Raw genomic sequence first — 24,427 nt, 5'->3', positions numbered from 1 at the left:
CTCACAGACGCCTGCAATGATTAATCTAGGATTTAGTAGCAGCTATGGGCTGCCATTAACTCCTTATTACCCCGATTGCCAACGCACCAAGGCAAATCGGGAAGAGCCGGGTACAGTCCTAGAACTGTCGCATATAATGTATGTGGCAATTCTGGGCGGCTGCTGACTGATATTGTTAGGCTGGGGGGCTCCCCATAACATGGAGCTCCCCATCCTGAGAATACCAGCCTTCAGCCGTTTGGCTTTATCTGGCTGGTATTAAAATTGGGGGGGACCGCATGCCGTTTTTTTTTAATTATTTATTTATTTATGTTACTGCTCAGCATAGACACGCCCACCGGCTGCTGTGATTAGTTGCAGTGAGACAACTGTCACTCAATGTGGGGGCGTGTCTGACTGTAACCAATCAAAGGTGCCTGTGGGCGGGTAAAGCAGGGAATACGAGATTGAATAATGAGCGGCCGGCTTTTTCAAAAGAGGAGAAGCTGCCGGAGCAGTGCGAACGCCGTGCAGCGCCACGCTGGTGATCGGGGATCGGTGAGTATGAGAGAGGGGGGAGAGGGATAGACCGACATGGACAGAGAGTGAGGGACAGAGATAGTGACCGACCGACAGACCGATCGACAGAGAGAGAATAGAGACCGAGAGGGAGAGACCGACTGACAGAGAATAGTGATTGACAGACATTGTGAGACATCACTCGTTTCCAGTGTTTTAGGAAACATGCGAGAAATGTATTTAGAAAATCGGATGTCACTAGGATGGTGTGAGTACCGTCACGTGACATCCGATTTTTTACACGCTCCCATAGACTTGCATTGGAGAGACTCGCAGTAGAAACTCGCAAAACAGCAGCATGCTGCGATTTTTTTTCTCAGTCCGATTTGGACTGAGAAAAAAATTGCAAATGCGAGCTGAATCATTCACTAACATGTGTCCGATTCCAATGCGAGATTTTCTCGCATTACTCTACTGCGAGAAACTCGCAAGTGACAAGCAGCCGTAACAAACGCTCTCCATCCAACCTCACTCAGCTCAAGCTATTTGCAAAGGAAGAATGGGCAAGAATTTCAGTCTCTCGATGTGCAAAACTGATAGAGACATACCCCAAGCGACTTGCAGCTGTAATCGCAGCTAAAGGTGGCGCTACAAAGTATTAGCTTAAAGGGGACGAATAATATTACACTTCTGGTTTCAACTGTGTGTGTACATATATATATATGTAGACTGGTCTGGATGGGCTCTGGATGTTAAATATAGTAACCCATTCACAGCCTTGGACACATATTTACTTCCTAGGTCATGTACCCCCAGTTACCGCAGGCACTGGTGGCGAGCCCTTGGTAATCACCGCACATGTCTGCTAATCCGATCAGCAAACATGTGCAGCTAAAAGGCATGGGTGGATCTTACCTTTAAAATTTGATAGTATGATTTAAATGGCCATGGTGGGGATCGTGCCACTCCCTGCCGCCATCGGTGGCCCTGTGACATGATCACGGGGTGACAATGTGTTGCCATGGTAGTGCTGGGTCAGCTGATGACCCCTGATGCTACCATGACGCATTTCCTGTGAGAGCCGACAGAGTGCCAGCGCTCAGAAATACTGCATTTTCACTGATCAGTGGGATGCTATAGCATCACTCAGATCAGCACAAGCCATTGGACACTGCAGTGATAAAGTCCCCTAAGAAGACTAAAAGTTTAAAAAAAACTATGAAAAAATAAAAAAAAATGTTCAAATCACCCCCCTTTCGCCCCATTGAAAATAAAACAATAAACAAAATTTTAAAAAATACACATATTTGGTATCACAACATTCAGAAATGCCTATCAATCTATCAAAATATAAAATTGATTAATCTAATCGGTACATGGTGTAGCGATAAAACAAAATGACACACTGCAAAATTGCATTTTATGGTCGCCGCAACATTCCATTAAAATGCAATCACAGCCAATCAAAATGTCGCATCTATGCAGATATGGTATTATTAACAATGCCAGCTCAAGACGCAAAGAATAAGCCATCACTGAGCCCCAGATCTCACAAAATCAAAATGCTACGGGTCTCGGAAAATGGCAACAAAAGCGCTATTCTTTTTTGAACAAATTTCTGAATGTTTTTCACCCCTTATATACAAAGTAAAAATATACATGTTTGGTATCTAAAAACTTTTACTCAAACATCAGTTTTACCATATAGTGAACAGGGTGAATAAAAGACCCCCAAAACAATCATGCAATGCACTTTTTCTGCAATTTCACCGCACCTGGAATTTTTCACATTTTCCTGTACACCATTTGGTTATAAGCTCTGATATGGCAATCTAATATATAAACCTGACTATGTGTGTGTGTGTCTCCACTAAAGGAATCCGCACCATCGCATTTACAATCACAAAATTTCGCAGACACCTCATATGACTCAGGGAATGTCATAAACTATGCTTTGACGGGAAAAAGTAACCCCACGCTTTACAATTACTCTCCAAAAAAAAATGCCCCCATTAAAATCAATGGAGCTGGGAGCTACAGGTCAATAATAGGAGCTGTGATTGGTTGCTATAGGCAACAAAGGACATTCTTAGTATACGAAGCTTATGTGTGAGGTAATATAATTTCTGTGGAGAGACGGACACAGACAGAGATAAACTGAGAGACAGACAGGCACGGACAGACAGGCACAGACAGACAGAGAAAGAGGCAGACAGGGAAAGAGACAGAGACAAAGAGACAGACAGCGATAGACAGGGAAAAAAGGCAGAATGACAGAGGCAGACAGACAGAGGCAAGCAGACAGAGTCAGACAGACATAGAAAGAGACAGACAGGGAAAGACATACAGGGAAAGAGACAGAGGCAGATAGGGAAAGAGACAGACAAAGACAGACAGACAGGGAAAGAGGCAGGTAGAGGCAGACACGGAAAGAGACAGACAAAGGCAGAGGCAGATAGGGAAATAAACAGACAGGGAAAAAGATAGACAGAGTGAGACAGACAAAGGCATAGAGATAGACAGGGAAAGAGACAGACAGAAAAAGAGACAGAGAGACAGCCAGACAGAGAGAGACAGACTGACAGACAAATAGAGAGAGACAGACAGAGAAACAGAGAGAGACAAAAATAGACAGACAAAGAGATACAGAAATAGACAGACAGGGAAAGAGATAGACAGACAGACAGACAGACAGACACACAGAGACAGACACAGAGACAGACAGAGAGATAGAGACAGACAGAGAGACTGATACAGAGACAGACAGACAGAGAGAGAGATAGACAGAAAGATACAGAGACAGACAGGGATAGACACGGACAGAACCGGATAGAGACAGAGACAGAAAGAGAAACAGACAGAGGCAGGGAGAGATAGACAGACAGAGAGATACAGAAACAGACAGGAAAATAGACAGAGAGAGGGAAACAGACAGAGACTGGGAGAAAGGGAGAGAGACAGAGAAACAGTTACTATCCTGGGCAACGCCGGGTACTACAGCTAGTATTGACATAAAAATAAAAAAGTTATGGCACTTGGAAGTAGTGCAGAAAAAAATGACAAGTCGCTGGGGGGTGAAGGGGTTAAACAATATTGCAGCTAAGAATAATATTTTTATTTAAATAGCATTATCATGTTACCCAACACTTTACAATTAAGCGGGGACAAGTACACACAATAAAGACATTACCGAGGGCTATCAATATAATGGTTCAGCCATCAATATAATAAAAAGTGGTATTCAAATATCACTGCATAAACCAGTCATCATTCAGTATGTGTCTAAGTATAGTTACCAAGTGCTATTTGGTGCATGAAGAGTATGGAGATATAAATAGGAAAAAACAATTTAGGAAAAATTTAGAAAGAGGCAACAGAAATGTTAGATGAGTGAAGTGAGGTGATGGACCTGTCTAAAGAAATGTTTTTATTGCTCACTTAAAGATTTAGGGATTACATATTAATCGGATTGTCTTGGGTATTGCATTCAAGAAACCTGGCACAGCATGAATAGTCTTGGAGATGTAAGTGGGAGACTCTTATGGAGTGGGAGAGAATATGGAGCATATTAGCCTAAAGGGGGCTTTACACACAACGACATCGCTAGCGAGATGTCGTTGGGGTCACGGAATTCGTGATGCACATCCGGCCTCGTTAGCGACGTTGTTGTGTGTGAAACGTATGATCGACCGCTAAGTATCAAAATTACTCACCTAATCGTTGATCATTGACATGTCGTTCTAATTCCAAATATCGTTGCTGTTGCAGGACGTAGGTTGTTCATCGTTCCTGAGGCAGCACACATCGCTACGTGTGACACCCCAGGAACGAGGAACAACACCTTACCTGCGTCCTCCGGCAACAAGGTGGGCGTGTCTTCCTTTTGGCTGCTCTCCGCCCCTCCGCTTCTATTGGACGGCTGCCATGTGACATCGCTGTGACACTGCACGAACCGCCCCCTTAGAAAGGAGGCAGTTCACCTGCCACAGCGACGTCGCTAGGCAGGTAAGTACGTGTGATGGATCCTAGCGATGTTGTGCGCCACGGGCAGCGATTTGCCCGTCACACATAACCGACATCGCTGCGTGTAAAGCAGCATTTAGATCAGTTGCAGAATGGAAAGCAATAGTAGGGTGATAGAAATGATTGAGGAGATGTATGGTGGTGCAGAACTGTGGAGAGCTTTCTGGGTGAGAGAGATACGTTTATATTGGACTCTTTAATAGATGAGTATCCAGCACAATGACTGACACAATTAATAGATGTTCCATTTTGGAGATATTCAGTTTCAGATATAGGGAGGGCATGATGTTAGAGACAGCAGACAAACAATTCCTCATATTTTGTATTAACGCAGGGGTGATATCAAGAACTGTTGTGTATGATTGGGTATCATCATTAGCATATAGATGGTACTGGAAACCAAATCTGCTGATGGTTTGTGCAAAAGGGACAGTTTATGGAGAGAAGAGGAGGATATCTAGGACTAAACCTTGAGAAACCCTGGCAGTAAGGTAAAGAGGAGAGGATGAAGAACAAGCAAATTATACAGTAAAGTCTGAAGTAGGAGGAGAACCAATAAAGGCAGTTAGGCCAGGGCCACATGGGGACTACTGCGATCCTCGCATGAAACTCGGCTCACGCTGGCAGCACAGTGGGAGCTGAGTGTCATGCAAGTGTCACTGCAACGGAGGTCCAATCATGCGATTGGACCTCAGCTGCGGGGGGAGGGACGGCTCTGTGGAGGAGCGGTGCGGCTCTGAGGAGGGGCGGGTCGGTGCTGCGGAGAGAAGGGAGGGATTTATCTCCCTCTCTCCTCCGTAGCCAGCTATTGCTATTCTAGCTCTGCACTCGGTCTGTTTTCTCGGTCTGATTAGGGCTGAGAAAATCGCTCATGGGTGCTGACACAGGCTAATATTGGTCCGAGTGGAATGCGATATTTTATCGCATTCCACTCGCACCGATTTTCATGCCATGTGTCTTAGACCTTACTTTGAGGCTGAGAGAGCAGGGCCTAGTGAGGAGGAGCTGGTGATCTACAGTGTCAAATCCTGCAGAGAGATCCAGGAGAATCAGCAGGGAGTAGTGACCATTACTGTTTCTCTAAAGTGAAGAGAATTGAAGCCATATTGTAAAGAATAAAGTTATCTGAGAAAGAGGAGACTAGACGAGAGTGGACCAAGCATTCCAGAAGTTTAGAGATGAAGTGGAGATTAGAGACAGCTCTGTAGTTAACAGCTCAGTTCTGATTGAGGGATTTTTTTAATTAAAGGGGTTATGATGGCATGATTGAAGGAGGTGTACTAATTTCTGGAAGGAGAGAGCGCGTTAAATATTTTTGTTAGATGGGCAGCCAGAGAGAGGGACTGACGGAAGTGAGGGAATAGGGTCATTGGTGCAAGTGGTAAGGTAAGAAGCTAGGAACCTTGTCACTTTTTCTGTGACATGTTCAATAGTGGAAAGTGATCTTGAGGTGTGAGAGGGAAGGGGATCCAAATTGTAAGGGGATTAAGGAAAAATGTCCAGGAGGATATAGTTGATTTTTTTCTTGTAACTAAGCAACAAGATCATCAGTGCTGAAGTTGGTAATGGGGGCTTGTACATTAGGACTCAGAAGGCAGTAAAAATTTTGGAAAAGGCATTTTGGATTGTTGGATAGTGATTAATGATGGTCAAACTGGCATATAATTGAAATTGGTGGGTCGGACTGGGTTTAAAAAGAATCCCAGACACCGTTCCCCATGAAATTTTCTGGGAGCCAGAATTTGGCTCTTAAAAATGGTGGTAGAAGGAAACGTGGGATTGGAGCAAGCACACTATATTTACTGAGTCTCTGGCGCGGCTGTAACTACTTCCGTGACCGCTCATTCTACTTCTGGGGCCTCTCGTTAGCATACATACTCTCATACATATTCACTGCTTTCCTCGCCCACTGGCAGTTCTGGCATTTGTAATTGGTTGTAGTCAAATGTACCCCCAGCCTGTGTGACAGCATCTGACTGCTTGCAATCGCAGACCGTGTCATTGTGTCCCTATCGTGGTATAAAAATAAAGAAATAAAAAATAATTGACATCGGGTTGCCTCGTATTATGATACCCAGTGCAAATAAAGCATAAGGTTAAAGGCAGAACTCCCCAGCCATGCGCTTACTTGGTTGTGTATCAAAATAGGAGGAGCTGAGTGTGATTTGTTTTTTTAATTATTTAAATAAATAATTTTAAAAAATGTCATGCGGTCCCTCCAAGTTTGATACCCAGCCATGATAAAGCAGACAGCTGGGAGCTGGTATTCTCAGGCTGAGGAGACCCATACTCATTGGGCTCCCCCAGCCTAAAAACAGCAGCCTGCAGCTGCCCAGGATTGTCGCATCCATTAGATGCAACAATCCCAGAACTTTACCCGGCTATTCCCAGTTGCCCTGATGTGGTTGCAATTGGAGTAATAAGGGGTTAATAACAGCTCACAGCTGAGTCAGGGACAAATAGGAGACAGGTCTTCTCTGCATCCTGAGCATAGCATCCTGCATGACTCTAGTGCTTACTAGGCTCCACAACTGTTCACATCATCACATAACTCAAGACCTAACATCAAGACCTCACACAATGTCATGACCTCTCAGCACCTAATAAGCACTACAGGTGCAGAAGATGTAAGGACAAGGATGTCAAGTGCAGAAATGAAGACTGACTTCTTTGGAGTATCAAACTGAATGCAGGAAAGTACAATTTGGATCTCTCATGTCAATATATATATATATATATATATATATATATAGTCATATAAAAAAGTTTGGGCAACCCTATTAATGTTAACCTTTTTTCTTTATAACAATTTGGGTTTTTGCAACAGCTATTTCAGTTTCATATATCTAATAACTGATTGACTGAGTAATATTTCTGGATTGAAATGAGGTTTATTGTACTAACAAAAAATGTGCAATACGCATTTAAACAAAATTTGACCAGTGCAAAAGTATGGGCACCCTTATCAATTTCTAGATTTGAACACTCCTAACTACTTTTTACTGACTTACTAAACCACTAAATTGGTTTTGTAACCTCATTGAGCTTTGAACTTCATAAGCAGGTGTATCCAATCATGAGAAAAGGTATTTAAGGTGGCAACTTGCAAGTTGTTGTCCTATTTGAATCTCCTATGAAGAGTGGCATCATGGGCTCCTCAAAACAACTCTCAAATGATCTGAAAACAAAGATTATTCAACATAGTTGTTCAGGGGAAGGATACAAAAGTTGTCTCAGAGATTTAAACTGTCAGTTTCCACTGTGAGGAACATAGTAAGGAAATGGAAGAACACAGGTACAGTTCTTCCTAAGCCCAGAAGTGGCAGGCCAAGAAAAATATCAGAAAGGCAGAGAAGAAGAATGGTGAGAACAGTCAAGGACAATCCACAGACCACCTCCAAAGACCTGCAGCATCATCTTGCTGCAGATGGTGTCAATGTGCATCAATCAACAATACAGCGCACGTTGCACAAAGAGAAGCTGTATGGGAGAGTGATGCGAAATAAGCCGTTTCTGCAAGCACGCCACAAACAGAGTCGCCTGAGGTATGCAAAAGCACATTTGGACAAGCCAGTTACATTTTGGAAGAAGGTCTTGTGGACTGATGAAACAAAGATTGAGTTGTTTGGTCATACAAAAAGGTGTTATGCATGGAGGCAAAAAAACCACGGCATTCTAAGAAAAGCACTTGCTACCTACAGTAAAATTTGGTGAAGGTTCCATCATGCTTTGTGACTCTGTGGTCAATGCCGGCATCGGTAATCTTGTTAAAGTTGAGGGTCGCATGGATTCAACTCAGTATCAGCAGATTCTTGACAATAATGTGCAAGAATCAGTGATGAAGTTGAAGTTACGCAGGGGATGGATATTTCAGCAAGACAATGATCCAAAATACCGCTCCAAATCTACTCAGGCATTCATAAAGAGGAATAATTACAATGTTCTGGAATGGCCATCCTAGTCCCAAGACCTGAATATCATTGAAAATCTGTGGGATGATTTGAAGCGTGCTGTCCATGCTCGGCGACTAATAAAACTTAACTGAACTGGAATTGTTTTGTAAACAGGAATGGTCAAATATATTTTCATCCAGGATCCAGGAACTCATTAAAAGCTACAGGAAGCGACTAGAGGCTGTGATTTTTGCAAAAGGAGGAGCTACACTATATTAATGTCACTTTTATGTTGAGGTGCCCATACTTTTGCACTGGTCAAATTTTGTTTACATGCGGATTGCACATTTTCTGTTAGTACAATAAACCTCATTTCAATCCAGAAATATTACTCAGTCCATCAGTCCATCAGTTATTACATATATGAAACTGAAATAGCTGTTGCAAAAACCCAAATTGTTATAAAGAAAAAAGGTTAACATTAATATGGGTGCCCAAACTTTTTCATATGACTGTATCTAATATATAAAGCTGAATGTGTGTGTGTGTGTGTGTGTGTATGTCCGGGATTGGCATATGCACCGTCGCAGCTACAGCCACAAAATTTTGCACACTCACACGTCTGGACCCCGAGAGCGTCATAGGCTATGTTTTGAGGGGAAATTTTAACCCCACGCTTTACAGTTATTCGCCAAAAAACCTGCCTCCATTAAAGCGAATGGAGCTGGGAGCCACAGTGCAGCCAGAACTTCAGAAGAATGCACAGCCACACCCTTATATGGAATGTTGGCGTGTCACAATGCAGCCAGGGAAAGAGACAGACACAGATAGGGAAAGAGGCAGACAGAGACAGGGTAAGAAACAGACATAGACAGGGTAGGAGACAGACACAAAGAGACAGACACAGACAAAGAGACAGACTGACAGGGAAAGAGACAGACACAGACAAAGAGACAGACACGGGGAAACAGACAGACAGGGAAAGAAAGGGAAAGAGACAGACAGGGTAAGAGACAGACAAAGACAGGTAAAGTGACAGACAAAGAGACAGACACAGGGAAAGAGCCAGAGGGAAAGAGACAGACAGGGAAAGAGAGGGAAAGAGACAGACAGGGAAAGAGAGGGAAAGAGACAGACAGAGAAAGAGACAGACAGGGAAAGAGATTGAGACAGACGGAGAAAGAGACAGAGACAGTCAGAGACAGACAGGGAAAGAGACAGACAGACAAAGAGATAGAGAGAGAGAGAGACAGAGAGATATATACAGAGGGGGAGACAGACAGAGAATGAGAGAGAAACAGAGAGACAGTTACTATCCCGGGCGTTAATACATTCTATTTATACATTCTATCCCGGGAATGTTAATACATTCTATTTTGTTACCAGCAGCTATTAAGGGGGGTAGTACAGCTAATATATATATATATATATATATATATATATATATATATATATATATATATATATATATATATATATATATGTACATATATTGGACTTAAAAACTAATTTTGTATATGTATTGCTAATAATTATTTTCTTTCCCAGTAACATTTTCAAAGGATATGCAGTCTGTGTCTATCAAATGTCCAGCATACGTGAAGCATTCAATGGCCCCTATGCGCATAAGGAAGGGCCAGAATACCATTGGACAATTTATGAGGGTAAAGTTCCTTACCCAAGGCCTGGCTCGGTAAGTTATTTTTTAGCAATATATTAAGCTTTTTCCAGACATCTAAATCCACATAAGTCATGCAACCTGCCAAAAATAACTACCAGCTTTCAGCAATCATTTTTTTATATTCCTTTGCCTCCAACTGAGCTAAATTATTCAGCGTGGAAGGGTATGACACATCAAGCTAATGTAATGCCAAGCGGCAATCAAGTTGCATACGACTTTTAAATAAGCTATGAGAACTCAGAACAGAACCATCAGTGTGTTGGCTATATGAAGCTCCATTCTTGGAATTATTCATGCTATTGTTGGGAGGGCTAATTAATTCATTTCTAACTCTCAGGAAGGTCACATTTTTGAATAACTAGAAAATAGGTATAGAAATTATTTATATTAATGGAAAATTACAGTAGAACAACAGATTTTGAGTGCTCAGAATATCGCTAACTTAACATAATTTCACAAGTCAGTCAGAAGGAATCTAGAACAGACTTCTATATACTGAGCACTATTTAAACATGGACAACACTATCTATAACAGAGTGTTTGTATTTATACTTCATTACTATTGATAATTGGATTAAATTCAAATAAGTTGAGCTTTGAGTTTAGGTTTGCAAAAAGAAAAACTAGCCCGGCACCATTTCCCACAATGTTGAATCAACAGAAGGTGGGCTAATGTCCTAATGTCCTTTGAGTGGCTGTGCAGGCTTCCCCATAATAATCTATAGCTATGACATCTTAACACACCTTGTAGAGAAGTGGTCAGTACCTGGGCCATCACAGATCAGGGGTTACTAGTGGAGCCCAGTTGTACGGCACAGTTATTTTAAATTTCTAGAGTCACCAGGTAAGTATTTCTCTTCTTTGTGAAAGCTCCTATGGTCAGTGAGGTTCTCTCTATTTTGTTGAGTTTAAAATCTTATGGTTAGCAGGGTCTTCTCTCTCTCCTGTACAATGTAAGCGCTTATGGTTACTAGGGTCCTCTCTCTCTCCTGTAGAGTGTAAGCTCTTATGATCAACAGGGTCCTCTCTCTTCGGTAGTGTATAGGTTCTTAACGATCACAGGCTACTCTCTCTCTCTCCTGTAGAATGTAAGCTCTTATGGTCAGCGGGGTCCTCTCTCTCCTTTAGAATGTAAGCTCTTATAGTTGGCAGGATCCTCTCTCTCCTGTACAGTGCAAACTCTTATGGTTACTAAGGTCCTCTCTCCCTCTTGTAGAGTGTAAGCTCTTATGGTCAGCAGGGTTCTCTCTTTCCTGTAGAGTGTAAGCTTTTAAGGATAACAGGGTCATCTCTCTCCTGTGGAATGTAAGTTCTTATGGTCAGCAGGGTCATCGCTCTCTCATATAGAGTGTGAATTCTTATGGTTAGCAAGATCCTCTCTCTCTTCTGTATATTGTAAGCTCTTATAGTCAGCAGGGTCCTTTCTCTCCTGTAGAGTGTACGCACTTATGGATAACTCATTACTCTCTCTCCTGCAGAGCATAAACTATTATGGTCAGCAGGGTCCTCTCTCTCCTGTAGAATGTAAGCTTTTATGGTCAGCAGGGTCTTCTCTTCTTTTGTTGAGTGTAGGCACTTATGGTCAGCGGGATCCTCTGTCTCTCTCAGACATGTAGAGAGAATAGGGGCACTCACACGGTAATGGTAAAAAATTGGTCCTTTATTTCACATAAATCACACAAGGAAGAGGGAGGATGCAGAAAGTTTTCCACATCCTCCCTCTACCTCGTGTGATTTATGTGAAATAAAGGACCAATATTTTACCTTTATCGAGTGTGTGCCCCTCTTCTCACTACGTCTGACTTCGTACCTACTACTTTGTTTTTGTATGGCACTCTCGGCTGCTTTGGTCTCAGCTCTCCTTCCCAGTCAATGGCTATTGCTGATTAAATAGCTCTCATTGGAGTCAGTGGTGCTGGACCGTCTGCCTGCGGTGCTATTGTTCCTCTGTCTCTCTCTCTGCTATAGATTAGAAGCTCTTACAGGCAGCTGGGTTCTCTCTCCCCATGTGTTTTTTAACAAGCAATTTACCAAGCAGTTACAAGCTTTCCACTACTGAGATTTGTGCACATTTTTCCCCACATATCTAATGATTTGGGAAAATTCAGCAAAGTCAGCAAATTAAAATTGCATAGGATCCCCTCATCTCTACAAATTGCTATTAAGATTGCTCAATAACATTACAATAGCAGGTTTAAATGTTCAGACTATATAATAACCAAGCAACTTGAGAATAGCTTGCCATGTATCCAACTGAAGCCTGATGAACTCTCATTTGCAAAGACCAAATACAAAATTAAAAGGTTCTTTCATTTAAAATGTCCCCAAGCGCATGTTGTTTAAAAGAAAAAACCTACCTTTTACCCATGCTGAGTCTCCACCACTCCTCCCAGTGTCTATTATTTTCTGCAACAGTGATGTCACATCGACAGGGCCGCAGTAAATCGGTGAGCTCAGCACGGTTGTGTCATCTACTTGGGCAGCGCTATCAATCTAATTTCAGACAATAAAAAGACACAGGGACCAGTGGTAGAAACTCAGAAGTGGACCCAGGAATAGTGAGAAAACCACAGTTTATTTGTTCTTTAAAGACAAAGTTTGCTTGAGAACATTGCGTTTTTTGAAAATGGAAAACCCCTTTAACCACTCTCCACCAAAACACTGACTTTTTACATATTAATAGACTTTGCCATTTTCCATAAGGGCTAAAATAACTATTTTCATTTTCCTTCTTTCACAATGTTCTAATGTTTTCCAATCTCTTGTCTTTTTGCAGCCAACATCAAATCTGGTGCTTGCCTAGTAATGTCTCAGCCAAAGAATTAGATTAACAGTTTACAATGATTCAGTGTTAATAGTGTCAAATAGAGTGGGCTCAACTTTAATAAGAGAAATTAATAGTGACATTTTTTTTAGAAGATATTTACTGTTACCCACATTTAGTATAAGCTTTTTTTTCAATAACCAAATTATTGAAAACTGGAACCCCCCCAAATGCAGTTCTGGATTACTTTTCACTGTAGCTTATACTGTAGATTGTTGTTCAGATGTTTGTCATCAAATAATGAATTCACATTTGGCTTGATTTCTTTCTAATATAGTGTCCAAGCAAAGTGAATGGAGGTCATTATGGAACTACCAAGGATTATCCAGATGAGGCCTTGCGCTTTGCTAGAAGTCATCCTCTCATGTACGAACCTGTTAAACCAGTACATAAAAGACCAATTCTTGTAAAGGTTGATGGAAAATACAACTTAAAACAAATTGCTGTCGACAGAGTACAAGCAGAGGATGGACAGTATGATGTAATGTTTCTAGGAACAGGTAAGTCATATCAGGATTGCACATAGGAGGAGAAGAAGGAGCAATCATACCTAGGCCTTAGTGACTATATTTGCCGAAGGACCCCTCTGCCACAATAAAAGAACACAACTTTCTAATCTGTATGGAGGTCTTTCGGAATTTTTTCCACTGACATGTCCTCTCATGCTACTCTGGGAAATAATTTTTATGCACTGCACAGGGATAATTCATAATTTGATAGAATTTATCATTTTTATTATAATTTTTGATGTGTTCAATTTTTGGCACCTTCAAAAAAGGTGAACCGCTTCTCTAATACCATATTTTAGAACTTTTTTAGTTCTACAGTATTATCTAGAATTACTCACGTCTTAAATTTCTATTGAAACAGACAATGGAATCGTACTAAAAACTATCACAATTTACAATCAAGAAACTGAGACAATGGAGGAAGTTATTCTTGAAGAACTTCGAGTGTTTAAGGTAACTTAATCTTGATAACTAATACTATTGAAGGATTGGAGTGTTTCAGCTGTTATTTTCATTTTAATACTACATCATTTTCATGAATCATAGATCTGTTAACCTGGCGGTGATAGTGGTAACCTGTGGAAATTCTAAAAACAGATTTAGGAAACATTTCGTTAGTTTCAATAGCAATCTAAGTTTTTTCCTAGTCTAGTCTGTGTGTCTGGAGAGCTAAGGTTCTTCAGCCATATTTTCTTTGTTTTAAAGCTTGTGCTCATAGAATGTCCTCCAATTTATGCCGAACCTTAAAAAACTCCATAAAATAAAACAGAAAGTTGCTAGTGCTCTTGATTTATGGCTAAAGTGTGTTTTTTTTATCCTTTTATTTTGTTTTGTCATTTTCAGATTCTGGAGCCTATTCTTGAAATGGAGATTTCAGCAAAAAGAGTAAGTATGATAAAACAAAAGTGGATATAAAGGTTTACAGATAATTAAAAATGACAGTATTAAGGAAAATAAATGAGAAAATCTGAATGAGAACGTGTATTCTTTCAATGACCCAGCTTTAGATATACAAGAGTAGAGATGAGCGAAGTTCAAGGTTTGAGGTTCGCCAATTTCATGTTCGAGTGATTTTGGGGGGTGCTCGAGATCGAACTCGAACTCTAGCTTTTTGCTAAAAGCTCGACAGCTCAAGTTACGTTCGAGAACGGTTCGATCACCATAAACGTGGCTTTTCACAGTAAGGCTATGTGCACATGTTGCTATCTGCATGAGTCCTGCATCCCCAGCACAATCCCTCTCCCTTTCCTACTCACCAATCACAGGCGTCTCGCTCCACGTCTGTCACAAATCTGCGGCGTCTTTTCCTCGTTAGAAAATGGCTGCCGCTTCATTAGTCAATTAGTTATTCCGTACTTTCCCCGCCCACCAGTGCTGATGATTGGTTGCAGTGAGACACGTCCCCAAGCTCAGTGACAGCTGTCTCACTGCAACCAATGACAGCCGCCGGCGGGCGGGTCTATATCGTGCAGAAAAATAAATAAATAAATTAAAATTAAAATGCGGTTTCCCCCATATTTTATACCAGCCAGGAAAAAGCCACACGGCTGGAGGCTGGTATTGTCAGGATGGAGAGCACCACGTTATCGGGAGCCCACCACCCTAACAATATCACCCAGCAGCCGGCCGGAATTGCCGCATCCATTAGGTGCGACAGTCCCGGGGGACTCTACCCAGCTCATCCCGAATTGCCCTGATGCCGTGGCAATTGGGGTAATAATGAGTTTAATCATGCCAGGCGTCTCCCCGAGATACCTTTCATGATTAAACTGAAAGTTAAAGTAAAGAAACACACACCGCGAAAAATCCTTTATTTGGATTAAAAGACAAAAAAACACCTTGGTTCACCCCTTTATTAATCCCAAAAATACCCCTCCAGGTCCGAAGTAATCCACACGACACTGTCAGCTCTGCTCCCTGAAGATGTAGTGGCAGCGTAGCAATGAAGTGACTCACGCAGTTAGCAGAGACTTCAGTCAGCACTGCAGACTTCAAGATTATCAAATCTGCCTATCTATATCATTGGAGGCACTAAGCTAGTGGATAAAGCACCCACCTAAGAAGCATAATGTTGGGAGTTCTGGTCCCGGTAAAGAATTTAATTTTTTTTTTTTCAATTTTAAATTATAATTATTATCTATTTATAAAGTGAAAGTAAATAAACACACACAGCGAAAAATCCCTTATTTGGAATAAAAGACAAAAAAACACAGTTTCACCATTTTATTGAAATCCTCCAATACCCCTCCAGGTCTGACGTAATCCACACGACACTGTCATCTCTGCTACAGAACACGAGTGCTCTGTATGAGCTCCACGTAGCAATCAAGTGAATCACGTGGTCAGCTGAGACTTCAGCAATCCAGACTTCAAGATTACCAAATCTGCCTATCTTTCACATTAGAGGCAATAACTGAGTGGATAGAGTGCTCACCTAAGAAGCATAAGGTCGCGAGTTCTAGACCTGGTAAAGATTTTTTTTTTATTTTTAATTTTAAATTATATTTATAATATATTTATAATTATAATTTCATTATGCACTGAGGGGAGGAGCCGGACATCAGCTGTGAGCTCTCTCTCTCTCTCTCTATCTCTCTCCTTTCTCTCTCTCTCTCTCCTTTCTCTCTCTCTATTTCTCTCCTTTCTCTCTCTCTCTCCTTTCTCTCTCTCCTTTCTTTCTCTCTCTCTCCTTTCTTTCTCTCTCTCCTTTCTCTCTCCTTTCTTTCTCTCTCTCTCTCTCTCTCTCTCTCTTTCTCCTTTCTCTTTCTCCTTTCTTTCTCCTCTCTTTCTCTCCTTTCACTCTCTCCTTTCTCTCTCTCCTTTCTCTCTCCTTTCTTTCTCACCTTTCTCTCTCTCCTTTCTTTCTCTCCTTTCTCTCTCTCCTACTTTCTCACCTTTCTCTCTCCTTTCTTTCTCTACTTTATCTCTCCTTTCGCTCTCTCCTTTCTTTCTTTCTCTCTCTTTCTCTCTCTCTTTCTCTCCTTTCTCTCTCTCTCCTTTCTCTCTCTCCTTTCTTTCTCTCCTTTCTCTCTCTCTCTCCTTTCTCTCTCTCCTTTCTCTCTCTCTCTCCTTTCTTTCTCCTTTCTTTCTCTCCTTTCTCTCTCTCCTTTCTTTCTCTTCTTTCTCTACTTTCTCTTCTTTCTCTTCTTTCTCCGCTTTCTCTTATCTCTCTTCTTTCCCTCTTTCTCTCTCTTCTTTCTCTCTCTTCCTTCTCTCTTTCTCTTCTTTCTCCTCTTTCGCTTCTTTCTCTCTCTTCTTTCTCTTTCTCTCTCTCTTCTTTCTCTCTCTCTCTTTCTCAGACCTGGCGATGATTAGCTGATGCGGTCACCTGACGGAATCAGCTGCCACTATAAGTCTAGCATTGAGGCCGGCTTTTTACCGCCCGGCCGGCTAAGCTATCAGCTGATGCTGTCGGACAGCAGTCTGCAGTGAAGTGCGTAGTTTTTTTTTTTTTTTTGCACTGATGCATCAGCTGATTGTATAAAAGCCGTTTATACAATCAGCTGCTGAGTCATGTGATTCAGGCCCTTGAGCCTGTCACATCATCTGATCGCTTTTCCTTCCAGCAAACCGATCAGATGATATTGGATCCGGATTGGATGGCACGGGACCCTTGACCCAGGATTACTGCGGAGGGGGGTTCTTTATTTCAATAAAGATGGAGTCACTAATTGTGTTGTGTTTAATTTATAATAAAAATATTTTTCTGTGCGTTGTGGTTCTTTTTATTGGTACTAGAAATTCATGGTGGCCATGTCTAATATTGGCGTGACATCATGAATTTCGGGCTTATGGCCAGTTGATAATATACAGCTATCCCTAACCCTATTATTACCCAGCGAGCCACCTGTCACCAGGGCAGCTGGAAGAGTTGGATACAGCACCAGAAGATGCCGCTTCTATGAAAGCGCCAATTTCTGGGGCGGCTGCGGACTGCAATTCACAACAGAGGGGCCTAGAAAGCTCAGGCCAACCTGTGCTCCTGATTCCAATCCCCAGCTGCCTAGTTGTACCTGGCTGGACACAAAAATATGGCAAAGCCCACGTCATTTGTTTTTTAATTATTTCATGAAACTCATGAAATAATAAAAAAGTGCTTCCCTATATTTTTGGTTCCCAGTCGAGTACAAATAGGCAGCCCGTAGCTGCCTGCTGTACCTGGCTAGCATACAAAAACATGGCGAAGCCCACAACATTTTTTGGGGGGGGGCAAAAAACTCCTGCATACAGTCCTGGATGGAGTATGCTGAGCCTAGAAGTTCTGCAGCTGCTGTCTGCTGTCTGTCTGTATGGAGGAGAGCAGACAGCAGCTGCAGAACTACAAGGCTCAGCATCCTCCATCCAGGACTGTATGCTGGAGATAGAGGCAGGGGGAGCAGAACTGCAAGGCTCAGTATACTTCATCCACTAGTGTATGCAGGAAAGCAGAAAGCAGCTGCAGAACTACAAGGCTCAGCATGCTGCATCCAGGACTGTATGCTGGAGGGAGAGACAGGGGGAGCAGAACTACAAGGCTCAGCATGTTCCATTCACTAGTGTATGCAGGAGAGCAGACAGCAGCTGCAGAACTACAAGGCTCAGCATACTCCATACAGGACTGTATGCAGGAGTTTTTTGCCCACCAAAAAAATGATGTGGGCTTTGCCATATTTTTGTATGCTAACCAGGTACAGCAGGCAGGTACGGCTGCCCCCAACCCCCAGCTGCCTATTTGTACCCGGCTGGGAACTAAAAATATAGGGAAGCCCTTTTTTTATTATTTCATGAATTTCATGAAATAATTTTAAAAAAAATACGACATGGGCTTTGCCCAATTTTTTTGTCCAGCCAGGTACAACTAGGCAGCTGGGGATTGGAATCCGCAGCACAGGTTGGCCCGAGCTTTCTGGGCCCCTCTGCTGCAAATTGCAGTCCGCAGCCGCCCCAGAAAATGGCGCTTTCATAGAAGCGCCATCATCTGGTGCTGTATCCAACTCTTCCAGCAGCCCTGATGCCGGGTGGCTTGCTAGCTTTGTTTTACTAGCTAGTATTAAGCCAGAGATTCTTAATGTCAGGCAAGTTTAACCCAGCCAATAAGAATCTCCAATAAAGGGTTAAAAAAAGACACCACAGAGAGAAAAAAATACTTTAATAGAAATAAATACACAGACACACTTAGAGACTCCATGTTTATTACTCCCTCTCACCCCTCCACGATCCTGATCTTCTGTCTTCTTTCTCCTTCAACCCATGCAGCTCTGCTAAATCAGACAGCACTGCATGAGAGGAAGATGCTGCTGCTCCCGTGCAGTCTAATCACTCAGTGAGTTAGCAGAGGCTGCGGGTTGTAAGTGGTGATGTCACCGCTGCCACCGTTGCTATAGTAATCTGACAGGCGGGTTACAATAGCAACGGTGATTTCTGATTACCTGATTCCCGATGCCGCTAATCACTGGCTGTGGCATACAGTCCTTGCATGTGGGCTGACTCTGTAAAGAGCGCCGACATGCAGGAACGGGGAGCCAAGCATGTGCCCAAGCATCTCGCCGGTACACAGAGATGCTCAAACAAGCACCGCGTACCGGAGAGATGCACTGACAGGACCTAGCATGACGTCTAGCCATGTGACCAGTCTGTAGCCAATGAGATAATAGACATGTGACTGGTCACATGCTATGACAATGTCACGGAAGGTCCTATCATCAGTGCTGGTTACCAGGAGGGAGCAGCGATGATCGGAAGGAAAAGCGGTGAGAGACAGAGTGCAGGACGCGTTGCGGGGACCTGTAAGTATAATGGCAATGTTTATTAACTGTATATGTGTATATGTATAATGTGTTTGTATGTGTTTGTGTTTGCCTGCCATTGTTTTCAATGGGGTTCGAAGGTGTTCGCCGAACTAACTCGCCGTTCGAGGAACTGAACCAAACTCGAACACTAGGGGGGTGGCTCAACACTATTCACTAGTTTACTTATTCATGTTAGATGTTAATTTGGGCAAAATTCATTGTGAATAGAGGGGGTGTAAGGGAACTTTGATATCACCTATTTTGAATGGTGGATTCTCTGTTATCTGCTCTATATAGAAGTGCTCTAAGAGATTGTAATCTGAGATTGGAGTCTGTGATGATACTGAGACTTCTGATAGGGCCTTTGTATATGTGAAACTTGAGTTTATAATATAGCAAATTATTTTTTTTTATTTAAGTAGTCTTATGGAAAATAAACATTGAGGTTTGATTAAAAGAATAGGTTATTTTCTAATGACAGATTCTCTTTAAGAACTCATATGAACTACTCATGAAACAATCAGTTGTTTATATTGGAACCACTTCATTAGGGCAGTCTCATTCTCCCTCCATTGATGGTCTATTTTTTTGCTACAGCAGCAACTGTACATTGGATCCAAATCAAGTGTGGCCCAAGTAAAGCTTCATCAGTGTGAAATGTATGGCACAGCTTGTGCTGACTGTTGCCTTGCACGTGATCCCTACTGTGCTTGGGATGGTATGTCCTGCACCAGATACTTTCCTATTGGAACCCATTCTAAGAGGTAGGTACAGAACAATATTGATTTTTGACCAAATTCTTAAACACATACTGTATGTACATTTTATTATTTAAGAAAATTGAAAATAGCAATTATAGTGTATATATTATTTATAAAGGTTCAGAACTGCAGAAAAAAATAAAGGGGCATTCGTCTAGCTGATTCCTCTATGCCCTTTGATTCTACTAGAGTCCCTGCTGGTCTCTACTTAGCAGTACCTGTTATGACACAGGAGATGACAGCTCAGACAATCACTAGCTACAGAGACTACCACAATTTAAGCCAGTGATTGGTTGAGTAGCTATTTCCTGCTTGTTGAGAGGGACCTGGGAGGCTTCTGAAACTGTATTTGGAAATCAATGCAAAGAAAATCTGGTAATCTTGTTCCACACATCTCAAGATATGTCAAGCCAATTGAAAAGAATCTACTGCTAACTTCCTTATGAAAAACCTAAGTGTTTGGCTATTTTTAAGGCAATCATTATGGATATAAGAATCATTTTAAATTACAACTAAAAGAAACTTGTTTTCAGAGTCAAGCTGGCCTAGTCACCTGAGACACATGGTCACCAGCCAGCGTTTAAAGCTCTGAAATGACACAATGTTTCAGATTAATGCCAGAGTCACACCACTTGCGAGTCCCTTGTGTTTATCTCACGTGAGTCTCGCATTGCATCACCTGGCACAGCCATACACTCTCCTCATAGGAGCAGGTTGGTTACATGTATCTCTATGCAGCTGAGACGCTCCTGTCCGGAGAGTGTCAGGCTGTGCCGGGTGATGCAATGCGAGATTCACGAGAGATACAGGCAAGGCACTAACAAGTGTGACTCTGGCATAATATGTACATGACTGCATTTGAGTAAACAGTGTTTGATTCATGTATCCCATGGAACAGGTAGAATTAATATGACCACAATTTTTGTGTAATATAAGATCAGAAAATTACAATATGTTCTGTGAAATATCAATTTTAACTGTTAATGTAAAAACACAAAATTATTTATAGCCAATAGATAACATACATATATTTAATTACATTTAATGCAATTAGGTTGAAAATATACTTAAGGCCCTTTGTACATGTGCGCATAAAAAAATGTACGTGTGGTACATTCCACTTTGGCCATCCGTGTGTCCATCACTATTTACATGTGTCATCCATGTATGTACATGACACGCACCAAAATATAATGTATTCAAGATATTACAGATTTTTATGTGTTAAATATATGTAAAAATAATGATTATAGATAGATATATTATAAATTAATATATGATAGACAGACAGACAGACAGACAGACAGACAGATAGATAGATAGATAGATAGATAGATAGATAGATAGATAGATAGATAGATATCTGGAAGATATATAACTTTACAACCACATGAGACATTATCAAATTGCACCCTTTAGTGCCTAGCATGAGGAGTTTATTGTCCAGCTTTCTATTATCCTAATAACTAATTAAATAAATAATTAAAGAAAGAAAGAAATGAATTAAAACATCACATGGGATCCCTTCTATTTTTGATAACCAGCAAATGTAAAGCAGACAGCTAAGATTTGATATTATAAAGCTGGGAAGCTCCATGGTTATTGAGCACTTCGCTGCCTAAAAATACCAGTTCTCAGCCACTCCAGACGTGGAGCTGCGTATGAGATGCTCCAATTCTGGCTCTTCAAATTGGCCCTTCCCCATTGCCCTGATTCTTTGGCAATTGGGTTAATGGTGCTTAGGGTTGATGTCAGCTGTGAAGTGTCCAAAAACACAGTTGTCATCAAGCCCTGCTGTTAATAATTTAGAGGTGTCTATCATACTTTCCCATTACTAACCCAATAATAAAAGTAAAAACACACACACAAAAATACTTTATTGAAATAAACATTGCTCTACACTTTCCCTCATTCACCACTTTAAGAAAAAAATCCCACACAGGTCCGACCTAGTCCAACAAATCCATCATATTCCACAAATGGAAACCTGAAAAATAATAGAAACACAGAGAAATATAACAGATATTATCCCTCGTTCATCAGTTTATTAAAAAAAATAAAATCCTACACAGGTACGGCATACTCCAGCGAGTCTGACTAACAGAACCTATGAGGCCTCATTCTCACATGTCATAGGCCTTGCTGACAGCCATTTTTGGGTCACGTCTTGCTGCACAAGACCCAGTTATACTGAAGGGAGGTGACATCAGAAAGATTACCGCTCATGAGATGTTCCAGGTGATGCTGAACTGTGTGTGACTCAGCGACTCTGAGGAGCGGTAACATTACTATTGTCACCACTTATCAGTGGAAGTGGCTGAATGAGGCTCCATAGGCTTTGTTTGTTGAATTCGCTGGGCTAAGTCAGTCCTGATGGGATTTTTTATATATTTTTTTTTAAATAAAGTGGTGTACAATGGATCTTTATTTAACTTCTTAGGGCGGCTTTGCACGTTGCGACATCGCAAGCCGATGTTGCGATGTCGCACGCGATAGTCCCCGCCCCCGTCGCAGGTACGATATCGTGGGATAGCTGGTGTAGCGAACATTATGGCTACGCCAGCTTCACATGCACTCACCTGCCCTGCGACCGTCGCTCTGGCTGGCGACCCGCCTCCTTCCTAAGGGGGTGGGTCGTGCGGCGTCATAGCGACGTCACACGGCAGGCGGCCAATAGTGGCGGAGGGGCGGAGATGAGCAGGATGTAAACATCCCGCCCACCTCCTTCCTTCCGCATATCCTACGGAAGCCGCGGTGACGCCGGTAGGAGATGTTCCTCGCTCCTGCGACTTCACACATAGCGATGTGTGCTGCCGCAGGAGCGAGGAACAACATCGGACCGTCGCGTCAGCATAATTATGGATTATGCCGACGCTGCACCGATGATATGATTACGACGATTTTGCGCTCGTTAATCGTATCATCTAGGCTTTACACACTACGATGTCGCATGCGATGCCGGATGTGCGTCACTTTCAATTTGACCCCACCGACATCGCACCTGCGATGTCGTAGTGTGCAAAGCCCGCCTTAGTGTTTCTGTTTTTCTATCAGGTTTCCTACTGTGAACTCTAACAAATTCACTGGACTAAGTTTCATTCAGTAGACTAAGTCAGATCTGTGAGGGATTTTTAAAAAGTAAAATGAAGAACCAGGGAAAAAGTTGGAAGTGCATTTTTACATACGGGGCTAGTTATTGAGCTGTCTGATAGACACCTCTACATTATTTATACTAGAGACTGTGTTTTTTGACACCTCCCAGCTGACACCAACCCCAACACCATTACCATGATTGCCACCACACCAGGGCATCAGGATGAGCCAAGACAAAGAGCCAGAATCGGAGCACTTATTGGGTGGCTGCCAGCTGGTATTTTTAGGCTGGGAAAGGCCCAATAACCGTGGACCTTGCCAGACTGATAATATCAGTTCACATCTATCTACTTTATCTTTGCTGGTTACTAAAAATGGAGGCACCCCACATCATTTTTCATTGATTTATTTGTTTAATGGAAAGCTGTACACTCTATCTATATAGCTATTTTTTAGGCTATGTGCGCACGTGTGCGCTCTGCACCGCACCTAAAAGGTGCGCTTCAGAGCGCAGCTGAAAAGCTCCGTTCTGAAGCGCATGGTGCTGGCAGAGAACGTGCGCTCTGCCTGCAGCTCCTGCCATAGACAGAGCAGGGGCTGCCAGCAAAGCGCACGGAAGAAGTGACATGTCACTTCTTAGAACGCGCGCTTGGGGCAGCAGCCGAAGCGCTGCGCTCTAAGACGCCACGTGCGCATGGCCCCTGCACAATCTCCATAGATTGTGCTGGGGACACAGGACGCATGCAGTTACGCTGCACTGCAAAGCGCAGCGTAACTGCATGTATTTACGCAACGTGCGCACATAGCCTTATCTATTATCTGTCTATTGATATATCATATTTTCATATCTTGAACACATAAAAATGAGTAATTTCCTGAATGCATTTAATTCTGGAACATGTTACATGACCGGCACACGAACGACACATGGATGTTATCTGCTGTACGTATTTACACAGACTCATTAACTTGTTTGGCGTCTATGTGATCCATGCTGCCAGGAAAAAATGGATTTGTGGTTCACATGGACACACGGTCTGTGTGATAACAAGTACATGTAAGCAGCACCATAGTTTATAATGGGTACACGAGTACATGTGAAAATGGACGTCACATTTCCCAGAAACACTGACGTGTGATGGGGGCCTGATAAACATTTCAGAATGTTTTTATATGTTTCAATGACAAGTATATAATGTCATCATTTTGATAGACGATTCAGAAGACAGGATGTTCGACATGGAAATGCCGCTCAGCAATGTTCAGGACAACATTTTAATGGTAAGTTATAGTTACATAGTTAAGTGCCAACAAATTAATGTACTAAACACAATAAAATATATACATTAAGTTGAAAACTATTAACATAATTGTAAT

General features: G+C 42.0%; 1 protein-coding gene across 2 annotated transcripts in view; it reads left to right on the top strand.

The window, feature by feature from the left end:
* The window catches only part of SEMA3E (semaphorin 3E), a 391,499-nt gene that overhangs the window by 351,421 nt on the left and 15,651 nt on the right, over window positions 1-24,427 (top strand). Inside the window, exons 10-15 of one of the 2 annotated variants that reach the window (XM_075345228.1) lie at window positions 9,963-10,107; window positions 13,197-13,419; window positions 13,790-13,881; window positions 14,272-14,313; window positions 19,797-19,960; window positions 24,264-24,331. In XM_075345228.1, coding sequence (XP_075201343.1) covers window positions 9,963-10,107; window positions 13,197-13,419; window positions 13,790-13,881; window positions 14,272-14,313; window positions 19,797-19,960; window positions 24,264-24,331 — 734 coding nt within the window. Of the gene's footprint in view, window positions 1-9,962; window positions 10,108-13,196; window positions 13,420-13,789; window positions 13,882-14,271; window positions 14,314-19,793; window positions 19,961-24,263; window positions 24,332-24,427 lie in introns of both variants that reach the window. The other variant, XM_075345227.1, reaches the window with a different exon arrangement.

Source organism: Anomaloglossus baeobatrachus, chromosome 4 (assembly GCF_048569485.1).
Source record: "Anomaloglossus baeobatrachus isolate aAnoBae1 chromosome 4, aAnoBae1.hap1, whole genome shotgun sequence".
Taxonomy (NCBI): domain Eukaryota; kingdom Metazoa; phylum Chordata; class Amphibia; order Anura; family Aromobatidae; genus Anomaloglossus; species Anomaloglossus baeobatrachus.
The sequence above is the reverse complement of the archived record's forward strand: the minus strand, read 5'-3'. Positions and strand labels throughout refer to the sequence as shown.